The following is a 26543-nucleotide window of genomic DNA, read 5'->3' as shown; positions in this document are numbered from 1 at the left end:
CTGTGGTCGAAGTCTTCAGAATCTGAAAAGGCGTCGCGTGCATCTCTTTCTGAATGTTCAGATTCTCCCTCAGAGGACAATTCTGAAAGAAAAATTAAATTATAAAGCATTTTACTATTTTCCATAGTATTTGAAAAAGTTGAAAATAAATGAAATTGCAAAATAGGAAATAAAATAAAATGCATGCTACAGATTCTCACAAATCCATAAAAAAAAATTCACTCACCATATTTGTTCGAATAAACGCAACACCATGCTCTGTTTAAAAGATTCTGACACGAAAATCGTTCGTTGTCTGGTCTTTTCTTCAAACTGTTGAAATTTCTTCTTGAACAAGCAAAAATGCATTTCAAAATAACATGTTCCTGTGCATGTTTGTTTTGAGAGCGGGAAATCTTTGTTCTTTTGGTGGCTAAGAGGAAAATCTTACCTGACTTGCAGAGAGTGGAATAAACGCCCTTTCTGATCCTTTTGATTGTTGGATTAAATTATTATCTTTTTGAGTATTAACTATTTAAAAAAATCTGCAAGAACTTTAACCATAAGTAATTAGCTAAAATAAAATGAGAAGGCGTTTATTCGAACTAATACAGCCATAAAGTCACAACGTTACGCAGAGAAAAGCAGGCAATAATGATCACGTAAGGCAGCTATCTGCAAGCCAGTGTAAGAGACAGATCAATGTTAAAATGATGTATGTGCATGAAGTGTAAACCAGAATGAGAATGTAACATTTTCACACATCCTAAATGAAGTAGCATTTGAATCATCATAATTCATTCATGACATTGCATTCTGAGACTGACAGCTAGGTGATTGCCTATTGTTCAGTTTAACTCGCTGCAATTTTGAAAACAAACTTCCACTAATTGATTTCATGCATTAAGATGACAACTTTTTCTGATACACACTTATGAAAATGGCTGCAAACATGAAGTTGAAAATGGCTGATAAATTTTAAATATAAGACTTTAAATCACTGTCAAACAAATTACTGTGAAATGCATGTAACCATCAGCATACTAAACCAGGCATGCGACATAGTAATATATACTCTAAGAGATATATTTGTACATCTATGTCATTTTTCTCAATATTACTAAGAGAAAGTAGGCAGGTCAAGGATTCTATTAATCCTTCAGAATTTCTACTTAAATCTCACATCCAATTTAACAATACCTTTCATCTCCACCTCAATCTCCTCTTCAATCCTCCCGTGCAAAATTGATTCTGGGGCTAAAATGGGAAAACATATAAAGAGATTTTAATGATTAACCTGATATACTTTCTGCCTCAATTCATATATTCATATAATTATAATTTCCTCTTCATTCTAGTAACAGAAAACTATGTCCCCCAAGTGCACCCAAAAAATCCATGCCAGACAAATCAATGAGCTGATAAAGTACATGACAATGTTGGCAGAAAGATTTTGAAACATTTTTATTTTAGGTTCTCTATGAAATTTCCACTTTTAGTTTCATAATTCCCCATGCCTTTACATGCATTCCAAAAAGCAATCCATAAACTAAAGGAATATTCTCTATTTTAAAAATAAAAATGTCCTATCAATGGAACACTTGCTAAGAGAAGGAATCACATTTAGAAGGAACATGCATTTTCTAACTTGCCGCCTTTTGCCGAGGGCTATTCTCAGGTTTTCCTGCAGAATTAAGCGTTTCCTGCTAGTAAATATGCCTTTCATTTGGACCACCTTGAAAACTTGAGACTACACAAAGTCTGGTTACATATTAGGGAGCAAAACAGAGTCCTCAAGTCAAAATAGCTTTTATTATATAGGGAAAAGGCGCAGGCTTTAGACACAATCATCTCTGGGGCAGCTTCCTGGGAAAGGTGGGTGCCCTGGTTCCCTCTTGTTCTTCTGTCCATCCGTGTGGAATTGTGTGGGAACGTGGGACTCCATGGCTCCTCCGTTCCTTGTGGGCTTTGGCATGAAGTGAATGACAAACTTGCTGTTTTCCTTGACGATTCTCTCTTTACTTCATGGGTTGTTTTATTTTGTGACTCTTTGTGTGTTTTAAAACTTTTAGTGTCTGAACCAAGGGCAATTTTTGTAACTGTTCTGGTTTGCGATTCGTTTGCTAGGTGAGAATAAAGTTAGGAAAAGTAATAAATTAGCTGTGTTTGTAAGAGTAAAACACACGCTGAATTTAGAGAAGGTGATGTGTCATTAGGATGAGAAGGAAAGCAGCATGTTAGTCCCCAAACTAACATATGATATATCTATACTTTTACGTACAGAAGAACTACTCAAACAGACTTACAGGGTTTACCTTCCTACTTGATCTTTGCGGATAACTACTCTGCCTACGTAGAGTTACAAGGCCAAAGTAAAAGAGGAACATGTAAAGACTGGTCTTATGTGCGATAATTAGATAACTGTGCCTGATCCTTCGTTCTTCAAACACTTAAAAGTGGCTTATCTTTTCACTTTCTTAAGTACCAGTGAGGCAGTCTGGACTTCCCAAGAGAAAAATGCTCATGCTACAAGAACACTTTAATGATATAATCCATTAGAACTGAGGGAACTAGAAATCCTGTGGCAAAAATGTCCAGCTTAAATCCACTCTGGCCATGTACTGATCAAGCATGTACCATGGCCCTACATTCCTTAGGAAACGAGTTGAAAGACCTACATTGTTCCTACCTCCACAACACAGCCAACTCTCAATTATATGGCTGCAGAAACTGTCATGGTTGTCACCACGTCACCTCCAGATAAATAATCACTATGTGTGATTATTGCACTAGCCAGCAGCTATGGTGAAATTGAGGGTCAACTCTTTGGATGGTGGAATTTTCCATCTAATTTGCATAACTAGATCTCAGTTCTGGAGCTATTCCCTTTGAAACCTATGAAAATGTTACCAGAAAGAGCTACAGAACAAAATGTCAGATTAAGAGATAAAAAAGACTCCTTTGGGCGAATGAGGATTACAGATATATTAAATGATATATGAGACTCTCAAAATTCAGAGCAAAGATGGCTGTCATATAGCACTGTACTATCCCCTGCTCGTCTCTAATATTTCAAAAATGGATGGAGAGATCAGAAAAGACCTTGAGGCCACAGGTCTCCACCAACCACTGGAGATGCTAGAACTTCTTCCATCAGTTACCTTTCACGGGACTCAGTAAAGACTCTTTGCTTACAGACATACAGCATGGGATTCTAGCACCTGAAGAATAACTTTCCTGTTTCATTAGTATCTAAGAGGTCTTCCATGGATAAAAGGAAGAACTTATCTTTTCCGAGACAAATTTATTCATTCCTTTCCAGACATGGTGGCAAATCAAGCACGATAACAACAAAAATAATAATCTTGCCATGAGATAATTCTAGAATTCCAGGAAGATCTGAGACTCTGAAGCAGCAGCACCTATTAAGAAATAGCTATAGACTCCCTAATTTTGGTCCAGACAGAGCCCTATCATTATCAGTGCACAATTTTCTATTGCTCCTTATAAACATCTAGAACTTCCAGATCTGCAAACAAAGGGCAGATGAGAACTTTTGAGCCTCCTAATATTAAAATAATTAAATTTAAACTTGGCGCAGTATCAGGCACAATAATAAATAATCAATAATTGATTAACTGTAACAGCTTGACCTTCTTCAGGGTACCTCGTAGGGGGCATATTTGGGAAATACTAGGAAAAGCATTGCACGTGAAATAAACCATAACCTTCCGAAATGAGATTTGAAAGTTACACTTCCTTGAATCTAGACTGGAAAGTTAAAAATGTTCATCACAAGTGTGGCCAATAACTTGGCTGACTTTCGTGAGTCTTTTACGAATAGAGTGCTAAGTTAGAGATATTCTAATTAATATATTCATTGATTCAATTTGCACAGCAGAAAAGCTGCATAAAGCGATGGGGATGAAATGAAGCAAGTCAGAGCTAAAAGCCAAATAAGCACCTTCTATGCTTAGTACTGCTGACGTTGTCTTCTCTCCATACTCATTGTGGACACTGCAGCTGTACAGTCCTTGGTCTACCAGCTGAACGTTACATATGATAAGAAACTGAATATTTCCACGTTGTGACTGCTTTACTCTTTCAGAGTCCTCGATCTTTATGCCTTCGTGAGTCCAGGTTACATCAACAGAGGATTCATCTTGTAAGACACAGAGGAATTCAGCAGTGTCGCCGCACCTTACAGAGAGGTCCTGAAGCTGCAGGAGAATCTTTGGTGCCTCACCCACTGCCTCTTCAGCATAGTTCCCAGATAACTCAGTGCTTTCTGCAATTTGTGAAAGGGACGCAGTGTGGCGCAACTCTACATTTTGAACCGATGCAGCTGTGTGGATGGAACTTTGAGATACACTTTCAAAAACCTGTGATTCATATTCATATGATGATCCTTGAAATGACTTAATTTCGTTTTGGGATAGTTTGCTCTCCTGCTTTGTGAAAGAGGAATCTGCCACTGCCTGGGACTTGGTGGACTCTCTTACATCTTTCCCAGAACTCTGCCTAGCTAGGGCTTGCACTGTATAATCAAGTGACAAGAAAAAGAAAAGAATATTAAGATCTAAGCTTTGTCACTTGGTTAGGTTAGTAACATAAAATGGCATGGAAGATGAAGATGGAAGACGTCATTGTCACTTAGAAGCAGCATGCCAAATGGAGTATGCTCTAGGATGTCAGATCATACAAAGAAAGTTCATTCCCAGTGACCCAGTGATGAATGGATGATGAAGGCTCATGCGATGCCATAGCGTCTCTGCGTCCTTCCTTCTGTTGTCACTGCAGCTAACCAGAGTTATATAGTCTCTCCCTCTCTTTCTCTCTTTTCCCTCTCCTGGGATACCATTTGTCCTTCTTCTTCTGCATACTTTATAAACAATATACAGCAAATGGATCATTAATGATCCAACCACGAGATGTTGTTTAGAAAAGTAAAAACATCAAGCAAAGCTGATGCCTTAAAAAATACTAGTGTACTACGCAGAATATACACTTCAGTGAGATTTTAATTGCATAGGTTAACCCATAATTGAGAACTAAGGAGGACTTGTTGGGTGTTATTTTATTAGTAAATTATCGACTGACCACACTATGCAATGAGACAAACAGTAGAGACTCTCATTAGTAACAGTGGGAGTAGGAGGTATGAAGCAAATCCAAGTCTTTAAAGCAACATGAGCTTTACCTTTTGGAGTCACTGTGAGTGTAGCTGCACAAGAGGCTTCCCCAGCACTATTGGCGGCTTTGCAAGAGTACTGCCCAGCATGCTCTGAGTAAGCATCAACTATAAGCATTAAAGCCATGCCTGTGGACTCCTCAAAATGGAAAACTACATCTTTTGTTGGTAGAATTGGCTGCTGGTTATGAAACCACTGGATTTCTGGCTTGGGAATGCCAAAAACCCTTGCATGAAATCTGACTGTCTCCCCGCTGTGCACCCTGAGGCTTGATAGAGGCTGGATGAAGATGGGCTTTTGGCCAAGGGAGTCCTTCTTAAATGAAACTGACGAAGAAACATGCCATTGGGAGTTTGATGTAACTTCTCCAAATTTGCTAAATCCTGAAAAGAAGCATGCCAACCTTTAATGTCTTACCCTGCATTGAAACCAGAACTCATTTGGAGTTGTCTACAGATCTGTCGTAAATTGTAATGGTGGACTAGAATCCAGACCAATCTTAATGCCTTGTCAACATATGACATTATTGGTTCCAAGTCACACATGTTCACTTCCATTTTCCAGACAAACAAATGGAGACATAAATAGTCTAAGAAACTTCACTGTATTGTTTGTGAAGGCAGTAGTGAAGTACACAATTTAGTTTAGGTATTCTTGTTTTCTGTTTTTATTTTTTTCCCCTCTGGTTACAAAATCATATTTTCTATTTTGTAAACCACTTTAAATTGATTATTAAGAAAATATCTGATTATTATTGTATTTAAAATTAAGGGAAAATCAAAGTTTCCTTCAATCCTTATGTATTTGTATATAGTTAAGAATACATAGACTAAATTAGCTCAGCAAAAATAGTCTGACTGTATAAAAATATTGTTGTTATCTTGTTTTGAATCAAAGTGCTCCCCACTGCCAGGGAAGTGTTTCTGATTGCAGTTTAAAATCCCCAAATGTCAGAAATGCTAAACCATCTTTGGACTGGGCTCCTTAACCTGAAGGCATTCTTGGAATGATGGCGAACGTATCTAGATGGTGTCCAGACCCGAAATCATCCTCTGTAGCTTCTGTGAACTCAGAATTGTGTCAAGACAATGGGGGGATAGTAACGCTGGCATTAAAAAACATTTTTTAAAAATTTTCATCTTAGCTAAATGAGAAAACAAATCTACCTAAGTATTTCTTTAGCATATTTCTCTCCATTCTGATACATGCTGATCAGAAAGCATGAAAGCTGGTGAGGAGAGCAGTACATTACAAAACAGTATAAAGACAAAGCAGGGCAAAATAGAAAATGATGGTTTGTGATTCATCATGAGATGGGATAAAAGAAAAGTAAGAATGTCATATATAACATGGAAACAATTAGTTGCATTAAAAGAGAATGGTAGGGCCAATGATGGTTTACATGGAATCTTTAGTGATTGTTACTGGCATTGTAAGATTAGATCCATATTTAAATGTGGTTCTTAAAGTTGTTTACTGTACCTGCCAGTCTCAAGTTGGCTGTGCTTGATACTTGACCGACAGCATTATTAGCAACAAAAGTGTAAGTTCCTTCATCTTCTGGAAAAGCTTCGGCAATTTCCAGTTGGTAAGTGTCTTCAAATTGAGTCATTCTAAAGAACCGAGATGGCTTGATTTTCTTGTCTTTGGCGTACCAAGACACTTTTAGATCTGCATCACAAAAGAAAAAAAAGATACTTAAAATCACAAAAAGTGGTGGATGATTTTACCTGCAAACACAGTATTGATTACATTGTTGACTACATTTCATATTTATCTTAATAACATTAGATTTCCCTTTTGGGCTTGCCACATCTGCTCTTTTAGGTTTCCTTTTCATCTTTAAGAAAAACATGATTCCAGAAAAATCCAGCTTACAGACTGGTTGTAATATTTGAACTTTTATAATTTTAATTATATTCTTTTTAACCATTTTCAGTCCATGCTGTGGAAACAGGGTCAAGGTTTTGACAAAGTGACCTTGAGAAAAAGACAGTCCTAAGGTAGAGTCATCAGGATGGGTTTTATCTAGGATTGTGGTTGCTTACGAGGACAGGGAGAAGAAAATCTGCACTTCTGGTGGGCAGAAAGATCAATCAAAAAGAGAGCTGAGAGAATCAACATTCCCAAAAGTATAAAACAGACACCCTGTAGTCTGAAGAAAAAAATTCTATACTGTCATTACCAATGAGCAAGCATTGAAAGGTTTGAGCAAAGCAAAAAATAATTTTTAAAACTGAGAGTAATGGAATTTGGGCATCTTAGATATATTTGGCTTTTTTCAAAGTAACAGTAATAGTATATAATAATAAAACCAGTTCTTTTCATATAAGGAGTTGAATCATGTTAAAATGATAGAAAATAACCCCAAAGCAAAGATAAAATAACATTATATTGTTATGGTTTAAGGTAATGTGCACTTTAAAAAATATTATACTTCCATTGAAACAGTAACCCTGTAAGTCAAGAGTGGATTTAAATTTAGTTATTTGTTTTAAAAGCCACAACCCGGGGCGCCTGGGTGGCGCAGTCAGTTAAGCCTCCAACTTCAGCCAGGTCACGATCTCGCGGTCCGTGATTTCGAGCTCGGACCGTGAGTTCGAGCCCCGCGTCGGGCTCTGGGCTGATGGCTCAGAGCCTGGAGCCTGTTTCTGATTCTGTGTCTCCCTCTCTCTCTGCCCCTCCCCCGTTCATGCTCTGTCTCTCTCTGTCCCCAAAAAATAAATAAATGTTGAAAAAAAAAAAGCCACAACCCAAGCTGAGTATGATCACTATACCACTGCCCTATCTAATTACCATCTATGGAGGATTCTCTTGTGGTGCAATCAGCTAGCATTTGTTTGCATTTTGGCACAAATATTGGCTTGTGAAGGTTTCCCTCCATCCTGCCCATGGTGGTAGTATTTTTAAACTACAGGTTCTCCTTTTAAATCTCTTCACTTCCTTAGGTAGCAAGGTAAGGTAGAAAATGGAACGATGATACCACAATTTACCAGCTGTGTGACCTTACACCTGTCATTTAATCTCTCTGGACCAGTCTTCTCATTTGTAAAATAAGATGCATAGTAATTCATGAGCTATTTTTTTTAATATATGAAATTTATTGTCAAATTGGTTTCCATACAACACCCAGTGCATGAGCTATTCTTTGCAATAAATTGTTGTGTGAATTAAATGGCTTACACATGGAAGGAGCTTTATAAACCACTGTCACAAGTCAGTCATTATAGAAAGAATGTTTAACCTCGCAAGGGATCAGCAGTGCCTTTAATAATTTACCAAAAGTCAGGGCCAGGTGATGTAAGAGACAACACCATCACATGGAATTTAGCGATCATTCTATAACTATTTAGTTTGTCTATTAAACCTCAACAGAAATGGAAGATGAAGAGTTTGGTTCACCACTTTGCAAGGTTCTCTGCATATTACTACTGACAGAGGTAAACTGATTGAAGCCCTAGGATAGGCATGTATTGTCAACAAGAAATAAGCTAACGGGTGAGACCTCTCTTGGTAATGGATTTGGTGCTTCTGACTGGGCTGCCCCTTTCTGTGTCGGTCACTGGCCTCTTTTGGCTTCCGTGAGGCCTCTCCACTGCCCCTGCTCCCCATTCTATTACTCCACTGTATTTGGTCCCTAAATTCTGTTCATTCCACCTCTTGAATTCAATATACACCCTTTTTTCTCCCGATTCCCCTAATTGAGGGCCTTGTCAGCACCTTCCAAGCCTGTTAGGATGGCCTCTCCCTTGGTCCTCACCTGGTCTCACCTCCCACATCTGACCATTCCTCTTTTCACTACCACAGTAGTGTCTCTAAAAAAATAAATCATGTTACCCAGGAGCTTAAAAATCCTTCAGTTGCTCCTTAGTATAAACAAGGTAAAATCTAAAATCCTAAGCATAGAATACCAAACCTTTAGTACCTGGCCCTTGCCTTCTTTCCTGGCCCTCTCATCCACTTATCACATCACTTTCCAACCATACCTAAGCCACTTGTCGTTTCCAGCACATGAAGTACCCTTGCAAGCTTTTATGACTTTGTAAATGTCGTTCTCTGCCTAGAACACCGCTGTGTTCAAGGATCCTGTTGATTTTTCAATGCCCAGTCTGTGCATCTCTGTTCATGTTGCAAACAGTCAGCGCTGAGTACATGGGCTGTTATGGCGCTTACAACCTTGGGATCTAGTTGTGCACGTGTGTCTCCTCACCTACACTCAATTCTATGAAAGCCAGGTCTGGCATCCCTAGCAGCTAGTGTAATGTTTCAATAGCAGTCGAATAAAACCGAAGAGTTACTTAAATGAACAACAGGAATACATCATTGCCAGACTACTTATCATTTTATTTAGCTAGCTGTTGCTCAGTAAGCTTTTAAATGATACTGATTATCTGTAGAATAAACATTGGTAAAAATGTAGCTTTATTACGTTTTAAAATTCTGCTTTTACAAATTGCTTTTCCACCAGTAGGTGGCACCAGAGACCTTCAGTAGGCAACATGTTCTTATAAAAGCACCACTAGATTGCTGAGGGCCAAGTTCCATGCTTCAGTAAGTATTGAGTTCCAAAAACATGTGACTGAGGTTTCTAAAGACTGATAATTTTTTTTTCACATTTGTAGAAGGCAGGGCTGGGGGCGCCTGGGTGGCGCAGTCGGTTAAGCGTCCGACTTCAGCCAGGTCACGATCTCACGGTCCGTGAGTTCGAGCCCCGCGTCGGGCTCTGGGCTGATGGCTCAGAGCCTGGAGCCTGTTTCCGATTCTGTGTCTCCCTCTCTCTCTGCCCCTCCCCCGTTCATGCTCTGTCTCTCTCTGTCCCAAAAATAAATAAACATTGAAAAAAAAATTAAAAAAAAAAAAAAGAAGGCAGGGCTGAATTTACTTTCCTAGGGTAATACTTGCTAAGAGAAAGTTGTGTAAATATATTTAGTCCCAGGGGCATCAACCTTTATGATTTGGTAAGCTTTTAAAAGGTCATTTTACTTAAGGAACTTAAATTTTGCCATATAGAAAATACATTTGCAAGAGGATGCTCAAATCTCTATATGTGTATAAATAGTACCACACATAAAGAGTTAGTAATCCATAAATTTATAACGTCCATTTAAACACTTAAAGATGTCAGTCATATAAAAAAAGATATTTTTCTCTTTCTACCCCAATTGGAGTCTTTTTAAAAAAATAATAATTATTATCATTATTATTGTTATTATTATTTTAGAGAGGGAGAGAACATGTGTGTGTGAGCAGGGGAGAAAGGCAGAGGGAGAGAGAGAGAATCTTAAGCAGGCTCCACCCTTAGCATGGAGCCTGATGCGAGCTTGATCCCACAACCCCGGAATCATGACCTGAACAGAAACCAAGAATGGGATGCCCAACCAACTGAGCCACCCAGGCGTCCCCCAATTGGAGTCTTATGAAAGGCTTAACACATATTTTTGTACTACCTTAAAGGCAAAACTATAATATTATTTATAAACTGAAGAGTACTATATAAAGACTACTGCTTTAAATGACCCATATATATGTATATCAATTTGAAATTTTTCCTCTAAAAATTCAATGGAAGGACAAATTATTTAGTGTGGCTTTAATGAATTTGATATTAAAATGCCTTTTCTTTACTGTGTTAGTAGGATATTATCAAATCAGATCTTATTTCTTAATATTTAGGGTTTCTCAAACTCACAAAGTCTATGGTATTTCCCCATGTTGGTTGCCCACTATCAGACTTTTATGTTTATATAATTCCCCTCTATATCTATAATAAAATTAATGTATTGAGCACCAGTCACTTGCCAGCCAGGCCTATAGATGCTTTACCTACATCATTAATTATCTTTTCATTATACTCATAAAAATCAAACAGGTCCATTTGGTTTCTAGATCAGCATCTTCACCTCAGAGGAGGAAATCATCAGGTTTTAGAAGGCCAATTGAAATACTGACTTGTTTACAAAAATGGCTCATGGCAATGCAGAGATTGGGTCATAAACCAATGGAAGAAGCATAAAAATAAACCCACACTTAACTAGGAGTGCTATGAAGCTAAGCTCTAAGAATTTCCCTTTGGTGGGCATATATAAGGGCCAAAAATATGACAGTGACTTTCATTTGGGATAAAGTTGATTTACTTTTCCCTACCTGAGATAAATTTACAATCATAATTGGCTTGAAAGAGCTGCAAATATTTTGCCTCATTCTACCAACATCAGACTCCTGAGGCTGTGAGACAGGGTCGTGGGTGTTTGGGAAGCATGCCCCAATTAAAGAGCATATAGCTAACCAACTGAGGGTTACTATATGACGAACACTGTGCTACGCGCTGGTGTGTGTTATCTAACACGATCCTCATTGGTATTAGTCATTTGATAATCATTCTTTTGTCCAGTTAACAAGTACATATTGACTATCCACTATGTATGAAGCTATCCTAGGACAAGGATTCACCCTCACTGCCAAGGGTCTTACCTTCTAGAAGCCACTGCCTTTTTAGGCACCAGGTTTTAGGTGCTAAGACAGAATCCCTGCCCTTGTGAAAGGTATGTTCTAAGATCAAAGGCAATACTATTCTTACTTTACTCATGAGGAAAAGAGAGCCAGAGAAATAATATATTTGCCTAAGGTCACACAGGGGATCCACAATTCAAATCTAACCTCTCGGATTATAATGCCCTTACTTTTGATGCTACAGTTCAGTAGTGGTAAACATGGTCTATTCCTTAGTTCAGTAATTCAAGTAAGTCTTTTGCAAGATTCCCATTAAGAGTCAAATTATGCCTGGGAGGTGTCTGTGATGGAGGAAAATGTGAGAAAGCTCTCCTCAGATCATTCTGTGTAAGTATTAGCAACGATACCTTTGCTCATGAACCTACCTGTTCCAGAAACTCTGCACTGAAAACGGGCTGGCTGTCCCTCAGAAGTGACGGTGTCCTGAAGCGGGGTAATGATAGCAGGAGGATAAACTGGCATTTCCTGATCTGGAGACACGACTTCCGGAACTAAAGAAAGGGACCACAAGATGCGTCAGGATTAAATCACCTGCAGACCTCAAAGAAGAATGGAGCACATGGATTTATCTTAATTCATGTGGCATCAGGGCACTTTCTGAAAGCTGAGCAGCAATCCACTTGTATGAGCTCCAAATTGTATTCATAAATGCAGTGGGACAACACACAAAAAGCGGGTTTCTTAGGTTTTATTTTAAGCTGAGGCTAGCGAGGCCTTTCTACCTTCCACGGAGAGGGAAGCGGACGTCGTGGCTACTCCATAGTCATTCTTGGCTTCACAGGTATAAACAGCCGCGTCCTCTGGGAAGGCTTCAATTAGCAAGAGCGTGTACTCTTGCCCGTCGTGAAGGAATTTGCACTTGAAGCCAGTGGAAAGCAGCTGCTCTTCCTTGTACCAGGAAATTTTGGGCTGTGGTCTGCCAGATATCACAGCACAGAAGCGGGCAGGCTTGCCAGACTGCACAGTGACAGGCTGGAGCTCCTGCAGAATTTGGGGCGGTTCTGGAGCTGGGAGTAAATGAAAACAAACAGCTTGTGAAAAAACATGACAACACAGGAGAGCACGTGAAAGTCTGTGTTCATTTGTGGCCAGTGCCCAGAAACAAAACTTTGGAATTATGATAACTTTACTTGCCTCAGAATATTGGAATGTTCTTTGTGCTGGGAAGGAAGAAAACATTTGGAATTTTGTCCTCGAGGAGAGAGAATAACTTTAGAAAGGTACTTCTATTTGAGGCTTGGTGACGGGGTGTTGCTGCGAGTGTTGAACTTGTCAACATAAGGTGATCGCCCCTTTGCATGTTGGGGTCTGGGTGGGGGTGCAGTGATGCACAGTACCCTAAAAAATGCTAGAACAGGGGTGCCTGGGTGGCTCAGTCAGTTAAGCGTCTGACTTTAGCTCAGGTCGTGATCTTGAGGTTGGCGAGTTCGAGCCCCATGTCAGGCTCTGCGCTGTCAGCACAGAGTCTGCTTTGGATCCTCTGTTCCTCTCTCTCCCTGCCTCTCCCCCACTCATTCTCTCTCTCTCTCTCTCTCTCTCTCAAAACTAAAAAAATTGTGAGAACAACTGCCACGTGCTACCTAATTTTACATCATTTGGACAAACCATGTGGTGATGTGATTCATTTCATACTGGTTTGTTTTCCAAGTATTTGTGTATGTGTCATAGTCATTTCTTTATATATAGGTGCCAATGAAGCACAATCAGTAACTACAAAGGTAAGAATACATGTTATCCCAGATCTAGTTAGAGGCAATTAGGTAGATTGAAAAAAACTCACTTTCCTGCTATCCTAAGTAAAGCATCTTGTCTGTGTTGTGATGAGTGAGGGGAACTAGCTAGTTTACTGAACACAGAAATGGGGAGAAAGGACTCCTGTGAGGCTGGTTTCTGACCTTTACTTCTCTGTGCCTCAGTCTATCCACCACTAATACAGAAATATTAAGAACTGGATATCATGATCACTTGGTCTCCTACGGACTGAGGGAATGTTGGCAATATGGTTCATTTTTATTAACTTGAGATTTTCCTAGAGTTCCTTCATCCACCTCAGGGGTATTTGTGCAGACAGATATGACTCAAAATTAAAATAGGGATGAATGGTCCATTTTCTCTATTTAGGTTAGTCTCATTTCCAGGTCAGCTTCAAATTCAGCTCTAAGGTTTGTAATGAAGAAAGAAAATGGTTTAATGGCACCCCTCTGAGCCTTTGGTAGCATGTGGAATTTCCCCTAAAAGTAAGAGCCTATGATCCTAGGGCTTGGGGCAGAGAAAACCTAGTTGAACATTGCCTGTGGCTGTCTAGGCCCTCTGGGGCCTCAAAGACGACCTTTGGGTTTTCTCAAAGGAAATGACCCTATGGCTTGGTAAGTCTATTGGTACTTAAGCACTTGGGGCCAAGGGCAGAAAACTTGACCAGCTGAATTCTGTATCTAGAAACCCATTGGGGGTCTATTATAATTGACATACAATTGCTATTAAGTAGTGTTGACCAACTCAATGAAGATCCAGCCCCTAGGCACTTTCAAGAAATGACATCTTTAAGTCTTTTTAATAGCTGCTGTCCCTTTACCAGGAAATGATGTGAAAATAAATGTAGTTGCAAGCATACAAGGACCATGGCTTCCCTAGAGATTTCCCAGAAACTATCAGCACTTTGGGAAGTTCAAGAAGAGTATTACTCTAGCTGGATTCACAAAACACATCAATATCTCCACCTACCATTGACATAGAGTGTAACAGAACTCCTGTTCCTTCCTGCCACAAAGGTGTATTCGCCAGCATCGCTATGCCTGGTCTCGGAGATAAACATCCTGTGGATTCTTCTCTCCACCACATACTGGTATCGTTCTTGAATTTGGAAGTTGATTTCAATGCCGTCTTTATACCAGTGGGCATCCACATCATCTTCGTTGACTTCAAACTCAACCACAGCACGTTGTTTCTCAATAACCTTTTGATGGAACAACAGAAAAAGAGAATTGAAGCCCCGGTTTCCTTTCAGTTTTGACCTGTTTCTAAAACTGCTTATTTCAAGAGTGTGCCAAACTTATCCATTACTATATAAAAAGCTGACTGCTTGTGTCACATTCTGATTTGTCCTGCATATCCTTGGACAATTGGTGCCCTAACTTCTTCTGTAGAAATCATGCTTATACCTGCACTGAGGAGGGATGCTGCCCCCAAAGAGACCATGTTCGATTCCTTAAATGTTTGCTTCTTAACTGATAATAACAGAAATAATGACACTTTATGCCCATGGGCTTTTTATTTTCGACAAAGCTCTTCTAAGTTAGTACTCAATTTGATTTCATGGGGTAGGAACAAGAATCTACTGGGGTAGGTGGATGCTATTATCCTCGTTTTTAAGAGTGAGGAAATCAAGGTTCAGAATCAGACAATAAAGGACAGAAGATTTATTCAGGTGGCCTGAGTGGCCCGATTCTCCTTAGACAAGCAATATGATAAATCTGAACTCTAATGACACTTCTCTTACCATGTTATCTCCATTACATCATTTGAGAAGACTGGCCCTCATGAGAATAAATTCTGCACATGTGGTAGAGAGCAGAGCTGTCTGGCTTGGCATGTTTGCTAGGAATCCAGCTTTGCCCGCACCGGTCTTCCTCTTGGACCTCAGAGGAAGTGTTTCCAGCCAAGTCCCTACATACCTGCCTCTCCATAACAGAAGGCTTCTGAGGAAATGCCACCTTGTTCTAAATTCCCTGAGTTCTAGCTGCTGTGTAAACACCACAACTTAAATTTTAGTTCTTTTCTGGTTTGTGCGGCTTGGCAGGTGGCCATTTGTTAGACAGTGAAGTTTCCACAGCTGCTTTAATTAAAGTATCTAGACAGCTGCTAAGGACACACCATTTCCCTAAGTGAGGGAAAACTGTGACTAAATTGATGTCAGATCAAGAGTCTAAGCCAGCAGGGATCAGCTGTTTTCATTCTTTAGAAGACTGTGCTTAGAAAATTCTAAAGTTAAAAAATTAGAATACCAAACTATGGATTACGGGCTTCTGATGATGTCTCCCAAAATTCAGCATGTAGACAATACCTGAACCGACTTTTTAATACTCCGGATGCGAACATCTCTGCCCTCTACAAAGAGGTTAGCAGTGGATATGTTGCCTCCTGCCACCACTGCGTATTGCCCGGCATCAGACATGCGGGTGGATGGGATCAGGAGGCGGTGGACGTATTTCTCCTTCTGTATCTTTATTCTGTAGATGAAATGGAAATTGAAGTTCAATGCACAGTGACTCAAAGCAAACTGCGCATTCCTTGAACGCGGCAAAACAAAACAACTGACCTATCCACAATCTGCAGTTCTTGGCCATCTTTCATCCACTGGACAGTGATGTCAGGTTCAGAAACTTCACATTCAAACATGGCTCGCTTCTTCTCGAGAACCTTGATGTCCTTAATGTGTTTCCTAAATTCTATATGACGAGCTGGGAAACAGCATGCAAAAAAATTAACCTTTCTAACAGCCTTATGACATAACTTACTTAGTATACAATTCACCTGTTTAAAGTGTTCGATTCAGTGGCCTTCAGTATAGTCAGAGTCATGCAACCATTACCATGATCAATGTTCGAATATTCCCATTGCCCCAGAAAGAAACCATGCACCCCTCAGCCATCACCCTCCAGACACCTTCTACTGTCTGCCCTCAGATTTAGAGACAAATCTGTGTCTCTACAGATTTGCGTATTCTGACATTTCCTATAAATGGAATCACACAATATATGGTCCTTTGGGACTGGCTTCTTTCACTTAGCATAAAGTTTTTAAGATTCATCCATGTTGTAGCATGTACCAGCACTGGCTTTTTATTGCTAACAATATTTCGTGACATGGATACCCACATTTTATTTTTCCATTCACTAATTAGTGCACTGATTAACATTTCGCATAGAGTATTCACATTTATTTTTAAGGATAGGACGTTCATGAAACCATACCTTCCACATAAAGGGTGGCTGTTGATGTAGCTTTTCCAGCCACAAAGGTGTACTCAGCTGCATCCCCAAAGTGCACGTTCCTGATGTTCAGTGAGTGCGTGAGCTTTTTGGTTCTCATCTGGCACCTGTCAGTTGATTTGATTTCCACACCATTCTTTAACCATTTGTATGAGATGCCTTCATAGTTCACGGTTACCTCAAAGGTAATGGTGTCTTTTTCTTCAGCATTGATGTCTTTCAGCATGGATGTAATCATGATTGCTGCAAAGGGGAAGAAAATACACCCAAGGAGACTTTGTGTCAGCATGATGTGAGTTACAACAAGCACAGAGTGAAAACTAGGGACGTGTTTAATATGTCTGCTAAGGTGATTGTAGTTCAGGGATATGAGCTGTGAGACCTTCCAGGTACCCCTCTACAACAGGACAAGGCCAAGCAGAAAGAGCTAGTGATAGACACTAGAGCATCTTTGTAGGTAGCCTTTCCAGGCTACTCTAATCAGAAAATTTTAAACAGGTAGAGATACTAGTGACTAACTCAGTGTGAACACATAGTAGATGTGTCAATCAAGGATTTTTGAGTGGGTTAACTGGTTAGGAAGGAAAGGTGTAGAATACGGAATAACCAGGAGTTTCCCGAATATTTTATACAGCTTTTTTGTCTGTGTACTTACGGGTCACTTTCAGGGTGGCGCTGACTTGGTCATTGCCACAGACAAATGTGTACTCTGCAGAGTCCTCTGTGCTGGTGTTCATGATGATCAGCTGGTGGAGTTTCCCTTGCACGACTATCTTGAACTTCTCACTCATCTCAATCTCCACGCCATTCTTCAGCCACATGGAAGGGACATTGAAGTGGGACACCTCACACTCAAAGGAGGCATTTTTCGTCTCAGGTACCTCAATGTTTTTCATGGTTTTTGTAATATGCAATGCTTGGGAAAACCAAAGAGTATTTCCGTTAGTATATATTATTTTTTTAAAAAGTGGATGAAACCAACCAACCAAAAAATGAACACATGCGGATCATCTAGGGAAACGCCATAGGGGGCTGTCTCATACTTACTCTCCACGAAAAGTTTAGCTTTGCATTCCAATTGCCCCACCACAGCTGTATATTCCCCAGCATCCGAGGGGGAAATATGCTGCAGCATCAGTTTGTGGACCTTCCTTTCCGAGACCAGTCTGTGTTTGTCACTTGGCTTAATCTCCACATTCTTGTGGAACCATTTTACTGGAACCGTGTCATGGGAAACACTAACTTCAAAGGCAACGGTGGCGTTTTCCAAGGCGGTCACATCTTTTGGCTTTTTAATTATCTTGACAGCTAATGAGGAAAGTTGAAACAATTCAGGGATATGGGTTAACTTAGCGGTAACCATTAACCGGCTACTTGTAAAGTGTTTCTGAATCAACTTACTCTCAACGTGCAGTCTGGCACTGGCTCCTAGCTTTCCAAGCTTGAAGCCATACACAGATTCATCCACAACAGCACAGTTTTTAATCCTCAGAGTGTAAACTGTTCCTTTGACTGAGATGTCATACTTGTCATTGGATCGTAGCACAACCCCATTTTTGATCCATTGGACACCCTTTACGTTAGGGTGTGTGAGTTCCACAGTGAAAACGGCATCCTGTGTCTCTGTCACCGTGAGGTTCTTCAGAGTCTTCTTAATTTTGACAGCTGGAGACAAATTTATGATTGATTTAGGAAATAAAGATGGTATCATCAAGTTAAAGAATTCCTGGAATGAGATCATTACCTGGTCATCTTGCAAAAGAATGGTTATCAAAACTTTTGTGGTTTATGCAGCACCTCTATTTTAAAAGATACCTTGAGATTATTTACGAAAACCTGGAATCCAGTTTAAAATGTACACTGTGCAATGATTTTTCTACATTTGAATGAGATGAAGTTTGCACAGCTGTATACTAATAGCTTAATAGACTGGAGAAGAACAAAAGAAGGGTGGAGAATGAGAGCATCTCATTAAGCTGTTCCTCCAAGCTGGAACCTAAGAAATGGCTTCTGCACAGAAACACATCTTATAAGCAATTTTGCGCCCTGTGGTATATGGCTTAGAAAGTTTGGAGAGTTTATAATGATTTTATGAAATCATGATTCATGACATCCAAAATAATTATACCATTGACTTTTAAAACGAGAACCATCAAGAACGTAATATAATGTGGAATGGATAAATCTGTTATTATATCACTAACCTTCAACTTTGAGTTTGGCAGATGTTTTGGAGGTGGCCACCTTGTAGGTATATTCTCCCATGTCATCTAATTTGGTGGCAGCAATGATCAGTCTCCTTTTGTGGTCATCAGATTCACTTCTGATATTGTTACTCAGCGGTAGGTGTTTGCCATCCTTCAGCCATTCTCCTTCAGCATCTGGGTTGGCAACTTCACATTCAAACACAGCTTCCTGTGATTCAGCCACAGTCTGATCGGTGAGTGGCTTGGAGATGGCCCCCCCTTTGGAACAAGAGAAGTACAAGTGTGAGTCCTTTAAAAAAATATTTATACAAAAAGGAAATCTTTGGGGCGCCTGGGTGGTGCAGTCGGTTAAGCGTCCGACTTCAGCCAGGTCACGATCTCGCGGTCCATGAGTTCGAGCCCCGCGTCGGGCTCTGGGCTGATGGCTCAGAGCCTGGAGCCTGTTTCTGATTCTGTGTCTCCCTCTCTCTCTGCCCCTCCCCCATTCATGCTCTGTCTCTCTCTGTCCCAAAAATAAATAAAAAACGTTGAAAAAAAATTAAAAAAAAAAGAAATCTTTGCACAATTAAATATAAAATCAAATTTTAAAACATGATTTTGAATATAATGAACTGTCTAATAGAATTATAGTTGCCCATATTGAGAAGATATCACAGAAACCCCTACTCTAAGTTTGCATGACTGATAAGGAAAATACTGGAATCAGGAAGGTTTTGCAAAGGGAAAGCAACTGGTAAATTAATACTGAATTCTAAGAACCATACCACATGGATGGCCTCTAACTCAATTCCTTCTTCAAAAGCATTCTACCTAGTCTTCTAAGGATTGTTTCCTGAAAATGTGTCTAATATTTGATTGGGAAAAGATGTGCTAAACAAAATGTACAGTCATCAATGTTTCTATAAGATAAGAGATTCTTATGTACTAAAAAATCACTATTTTAACAACTTCCATCTCTTTTATGAAGCTTCCCCCTTTGTCTCCATGGCCATCATTCACTGGCAGAAAAAAATTACTCCTTCAGCAAGTTAGCTGCTGATATATCTGTCCCTCTCTAAAAATTGTGAATTCCTCAAGAAAAAATATCATGCCTCACTTGTTTTTGTGTCCTGTGCTTCTAGCAGTAGAGCCTTAAAATGGTAGAGCCTTAAAAAATGTTGAGTGAAATAATATAAGGGCTCATAGTTTTTTCTTGTTTGCACACATTTAAAAACATGCAATTTATATTACACATGTCAGAGTGCAGGATCCAAAATTTTGTTTCAGGAGTGTTTTTCATAGTCAAATATCTGCAGAAATATTATAATGTAATAAAGTATAATCTAGGTAACTCATATGAAGTGGGACACACAATTCCCATATGGACTACACAATTTAATCTCGATGTCATATCTCAACTCCTCAGTAATTAAATTGTAATAAACCAAGCAAATTAATGATGACTTCTAGTTTTTTCTTAGCAATTGATTTATGCTTTTGGTTCTCCATTTTGAAACTAGGGATTTCTGCTGAATGAGAATAGTCTACTTCATGTCACAAGAAAGAGATATATAGATACATTGAGTTATATTTTAAAATTTTCACTGGGTTCATAAAACAAGTATGAAGGGAAAAAAGAAACAAAAGTTGAAGAAATAAGAATGATTAAAAAAAAGAAATACACCTTTAGAGTAGGAAAGTTTAAATAAAGCTCAGTTCAACAAATGTTTATTGATCATCTATCACGTGCAATATGTTAGAGAACACAGATGGGAAAGAAGCAAAATTCCAGATTGGAAGAGTTTATACTCTGGTGTGAGAAGAAGAAATGGGCAATGAGAAAAGTATGTGATAAAGGCCATGGAAGAGACACACACAAAATAATCCTGAGGTTGTTGGAGTAAGATCTTACACAAATGGGAAAATTAAGGAAGGCTTCACAAAAAGATGGCATTTGAGGTAGGTCTCCCTAGAAGCACATGGTGGGGAAAGTGTTGAGGGGACTCCTGACTTTGAGTACAGCATAAGCAGAGGCATGGAAGAAGGAACCTGATGGGAATTTGGAAGGAAATGGGCCACAATTTCTTAAATTGAAATAAGTACCCCACATAAGAACTCAGACTGAATGACAAATGTACCAACCTGCCACAGTAAGTTTTCCAGATGTCATATTTTCTCCAGCAAAAAATGTATATTTTCCTTCATCATCTTTCATCATATTTAGAACTGTCAGCTTATATATTTTTCCATGAGCTTCAATTTTATATTTGGAACTGGGTGTGATTTCTTTGTCCTTAAAATTCCACAAAACATCAATTCCTGAGTGGGATAGCTCAACTTCTAAGACCACATTTTGGGTTTCTGTACAGGTAAGGTCACGAAGACCTCTGATAATTTTAATTTCTGGGGAAAAAGAAAATAAACACTTGGTTAATATTACACTGGGAAAATAGAATGCTTAAAACAATAATAAGTTAAATGGAAGAATCCTTACTTTCCACAGAAAGATCACAGCTAGTTTCGACTCTGCCAACCATCAGCTTGTAAGGTCCTTCATCTGAGGCGTGGGTCCGGTTAATCACTAGTCGCTGCTTAGTGCCTTTGACGATGGCTTGTACACGATCATCAGGCTTGATTTGTTCATCATTTAAGTACCATTTAACAGAAGTCACATCAGGGACTGATACCTTGCATTCGAGCACAGCCTTGGTACCCTCAATCACATTAACATCCTTCAAAGGTGTTATCACTTCAACACCTGCAAAACCACACAGACACAGACACACACACACACACACACACAATTTATTAATGTGAATTTTGTTTTAAATGCCTGCTAATTAAAGTTTTCTACCTCACTTAAAAATATACACATAAAAATATGTAAGTTGCACTCACTGTAGACAGAGACACGCCCACTTGTTGATAGTCCAAGGGATGGAATGGTGAAGGAGTAATTTCCAGCATCCTCCTTAGTCATGTCTTCAATAAGCAGCATATGTGACTGTTTGTCTATCACAATGTGAACCCTGTCACTGGGCTGTACTTCTTGGCCATCTTTCATCCAGACACCTTCCACATTCTCTAAGGAGACCTTAACTTCAAGCTGAACAATGTCACCTTCACAGACTTTTTGATCACTAAGTCCTTGTAGAATAGCAATGGGACGGGCTGTGAAATATGGGGAGAAAAGTGAAAGTTATGATCATTTCTTATCAATAAGCCATAATGATATTCCCTTCAGGCCAAAAAGAACAGGCAGACTTACGTTTCATCTTTAGTTTACAGGTTGTCTTTTTCCCATCGACAACAAAGGTGTATTCTCCCTGGTCCTCTTTGGTCACATCCTTAACTGTGAGGTTCTGACGTCCACGACGAGATGTAATTGTGTATTTGCCATTGGATTTCAGCTCCACACCGTTATGATACCATTTGCCTTCTATATTTTCTGGGGATATAATGCACTCTAACTCTCCTGAAAACGATTCTGGAACTTCTATATCCTGAAGTTCCTTCACAAACTCAACAACTGCACCTGAGGCATAAGATAAAGAGAAGTTAATTTTTCTTGAGAGTTACACATCTAGACTTAGGGTAAAAAAAATTCCTTGTAAGTCTCTTAAATCCCCCCATGCTATCAGGAATATTCTTAATGTGTACCTGCTGATGAACTGAGGAATATATTTTCAATAAAAAAAAGTTATTTTACTTAAAATTTTTTTTAAAACAGAATTTTATTTCAATGTAAAAATTTAAAAATAAGGCATCAAAATAACCTCGATTTTTAAAAATCCAAATTGTCGTTAACGTGAGAGAAGAATGTCATGTCATGCCATACAATAATTTTGAAATAAAAATTTTGAAAAAAAAATAAAAATCCAAATTGTCAATAACCTCAATTAGTGGTATACATTTAGGAATCTTGCTATGGAGGTTATATTCAACTCCCACATAGTTCTTTTTATAAAAGGAAAATTGCAAAGCTAATTTAATCACATACTAAGGGTGACTTTAGAACTTAAGTAAATGGCGAAATTATTATTTACTACCTTCGACGATAAGTTTCGCTGTTGTTTTTACATTTTCATCTTCCACAAGTACACAGCTATAGTCTTCAGCATCAGATGTGTCAATCGTCAGTATGGACAGGAAGTGAACCTTCCTGTCAGAGTGCATCCTATATTTATCTCCCGTGTGAACCTCCACACCATCTTTATACCATTTCACTTTGACAAATGGCTCTGAAGTTTCACATTCAAAGGTTGCCATGGTGTCTTTTTCCTTAGCAACAACATCTTGTAATTCCTGTGTGAAAATGATTGATTGCTTGGCTACAAGGGGGGAAAAAAGACATTATATTAAATTAAATTCACAATTTGAATAATGGGAAAATAAAATAAAAGAAATACACCAATGGATATTCATGGATAAATAGAGACAGATCCATCAAACCAAAGACATCAAAATTACCTTGGACAAGTAAGAATGCATGGCTTGAGGTTTCTCCAGCTATGTTGATGGCTTTCACCATGATGCTGGCAGAATCCTCAGCAGTCACGTCTCTTATGACCAGTTCACAAACATTGTCTTCGGGCCAGTACCAGTAGATTCGGTCAGAGCGTTCGATCTTTACACCATTTTTGTACCATTCACATTCAGGATCTGGTTTTCCCACCACTCTGACCCGGAAGTGTGCGTCAGATCCTTGGCCCACTGTTTGGCTTTGGATTCTTTCAAAGATTTTAGGAGCTTCCATACTAGGACTTAGTTCAATTTTATCAGGTTTAAAAGTTGGGATAGTGATTTTGCCTTCTTCAGCAAGGGCTTTCTTTTCCTCTTCAGTTAATTCTTTGGTCCAGTGGAGAAGTTCATCTTTCGTCTTCCTTAGGAGTTCTTCATAGGATTCATCCTTCTTACGAGACTTGAGCTCCACAGCAGTAATTGCTTCATAATATCCCTCCTCAGTTCTGCGCTTGAATTTACTGCGCAGCTCTTCTGACTCTTCAGGTACCTTTTCATGGGTAATTCTTTCAGCCCTTTTCAACTTCACAACTTCCTTGGTTTCAGTGGTGTCAACAGGTCTATCTACTTTTTGTACTTCAAACTGAAGTTTTCCAGGTTCATGTACATGAAACTCGGGTTTTGGTTCAGGGGCTCGTCTGAGGACAGACCTAAAATCTTCCCTCTGTTGGATCTCAAGTTTCACTTTATGCTCTATCACACCTTCAGGATTTTCTGCAGTAACCTTGACTTCCCCTGTATCGTATGATTTGCAGTCCACGATGTCCAAATAATGAATGCCATCATAACGAACTCTGAACCTTTTGCTTTTGCGAATGAGTTGTCCATTGAGGTACCAGTTGACTTTGGGTTGAGGGTAACCGGTCACTCGGCAACGGAATCTAGCGGTCTCCCCTTCAAGTACTCTTACTGGCTCTGGGAACAAAACAATGTCTGGCTTTTGCTTCTCTTTTTGATCTGTTGTTACACCTGTAAGAGCACCTTCATGAGCCATCCTCTCTAACTCTTCAATTCTTTGTAAGCCTTTCCTCCCCTCAGGCAATTGAGACTCTTCCACAAGACTTTTTTCATCTTTAACAATAAGTGTAGCAGATGTGTGATCTGTTCCATATTTGTTAGTAGCTCTACAAGTAATGATACCACTGTCTCTGGAATATGCAACCCCGTAATCAAGGCTGCAATACCCAAACTCATTGATCATACGGAGCCTGTTGGCTGCTTCAAGTGGCTTCCCATCATGGAGCCATTCCACCACCATTGTTGGGTCACCAATTGGTGTTAGCCTACACTCAAAGTGGGCGGGCCCAAAGCGCTTGAGTCTTAAGGAAGTGAGTTTTTTCTTGAAAAATGGTTTCTGTTGTTTCTCTTTATCATAGAGGTCACCCTCTTCCCATTGCTCTTGACCATATCGCATATGGAGGGGCTCCAGTTCTGGGGCTGCAATCTCTTTTGCTCTATATGTCCCTCGTGGGATGATTAATTTTCTCTCTGGTTCAGGCTCTGCAAACTCAACTTCAACATTTACTTTGCATCTCGTAGTATCTCTGCCAGCCTTATTGATAGCAGTTGCAGTATACCAGGCAGAATCTTGGCTGACAGTGGAATCAATTCTAAGGGCAGCTTCTCCCTTTATGCCTTCAATTCTATAAAAAGGGAAGAAAAATCAATACAGAAGTAGTTATTGCTTCTTTAGTTATTTGGATTTGATAATGAGCTTAGTTTTATTATTTTCAAGCAAACTCACATGATTCTTGGATATTTATGAGGTACAATGATGTCACTGTTTTTCAGCCATACAATGTCAGGGTTGGGATTACCCGTAGCTCTGACTTTCATTTCAAGTCGAGAACCTTCCTTTATATTGACATTTTTTAGTTTTTCCACAAACATTGGTTTTACCTGATGTTCCACAGCTGGAAGAGAAAGTTTGTGATTCAGAGTGAGTAGGGCTGAAATACCTGTTTATAGCCCAAGTAATAAGGTAGTTTCTTTATTAAGGGCTAATACCTTCCACAGTTAAAATCACTGAAATCGAAGATTTGCCTGCCCTGTTTTGGGCAACCACAGTCCATTCCCCAGAATCACTGGGGGATGCAGGGACAATAATCAGTGATTGGGTACCATCTTCTTTAATGACTACTTTATGGGTATAATCATTGACAATTTGCTGGCCTGTAAAAAATTAAGTAAAAAAGAAAACATAGATTAAAATAGTTCTTTTTAAAAAGTGCTGTACATACATATAAGCTTATTTTTGTGTTTCATGATTTGTAAGTAAAAAATTATCATACTTACCATCATGAAACCAGAAGGTCTCTGGCATGGGTCTACCGACAACCTTTAAGTCAAATCTGGCAGTTTGTCCTTCTAAACATTTGAAAGAAGCAGGCTTTAACACAAAGACTGGCTTATACAGTCTCTCAAGTTGTGACTCATCTGTTTCCTCCAGCCGACGTCCAGGGGACATTCTTGCAGGGGACATCCGTGCAGGTGACATCCTTGCAGGGGACATGCGTGCAGGAGACATGCGTATAGGAGATCTACTCACTGAACGTGGAGAGATGGATCTGAAAAACAAAACAGAATATTTTCATGAGGCACAGAGAAAACAAAGCAAGATAAACAAACCCCCTTCTTAATTTTATTTTAGAATATACTTCATATATTATTAGAAGGCACTTCAAACTCACTGGGATCCAAAACAGAATACATTATTGTTGCCCCCAAATCTATGTTTTCCATATATCCTCAATCCCAGTCAGTATTATTCAACACAGTCAAGTACTCAGCCTTAAAATCTTGGAATAATTCTTAATACAGTCTTTCCATCATCACCTGAATTAGTCACCAAACCCTTCTGATTCAACTGCTAAAACATCTCAGTAAATGTTGGTCAGTTAAATAATCCAATGAATACATTTATAGAAAAAGAGAAATATAATTTTTTATCCAAGGGAAGGGAAAACATAGAAATTATATTTGAAAAAAACCAAAAACCTATTTGCCCATTGCAGCCAGACTGGCTTGGATTGAATTTCAAGTGCTGGCACAATCAGGGCTGGTGAACTAAGACAATTTTTATAGGCTCACAAAGATTAAGTGCCCCCACTTCTAAAATAGTAATAAGAATACCTACATTGCAGGGTTGTTGTATAAATTAGAGATAA

General features: G+C 39.2%; 1 protein-coding gene across 1 annotated transcript in view; it reads right to left on the bottom strand.

Moving 5' to 3' along the window:
• The window catches only part of TTN (titin), a 274200-nt gene that overhangs the window by 220464 nt on the left and 27193 nt on the right, over positions 1–26543 (bottom strand). The window contains 21 exon segments of the mRNA XM_047870979.1: positions 1180–1236; positions 6654–6842; positions 12047–12172; positions 12404–12688; positions 14403–14634; positions 15742–15907; positions 15997–16138; positions 16652–16912; positions 17325–17585; positions 17717–17977; positions 18071–18334; positions 18874–19134; positions 20998–21258; positions 21350–21613; positions 21754–22026; positions 22124–22390; positions 22905–23186; positions 23326–25019; positions 25121–25289; positions 25384–25548; positions 25672–25943. Of these exon segments, the coding sequence (XP_047726935.1) occupies positions 1180–1236; positions 6654–6842; positions 12047–12172; positions 12404–12688; positions 14403–14634; positions 15742–15907; positions 15997–16138; positions 16652–16912; positions 17325–17585; positions 17717–17977; positions 18071–18334; positions 18874–19134; positions 20998–21258; positions 21350–21613; positions 21754–22026; positions 22124–22390; positions 22905–23186; positions 23326–25019; positions 25121–25289; positions 25384–25548; positions 25672–25943 (6152 nt within the window).

This window comes from Prionailurus viverrinus, chromosome C1, assembly GCF_022837055.1.
Source record: "Prionailurus viverrinus isolate Anna chromosome C1, UM_Priviv_1.0, whole genome shotgun sequence".
NCBI lineage: Eukaryota > Metazoa > Chordata > Mammalia > Carnivora > Felidae > Prionailurus > Prionailurus viverrinus.
This window is presented reverse-complemented; position numbering and strand designations above follow the sequence as displayed.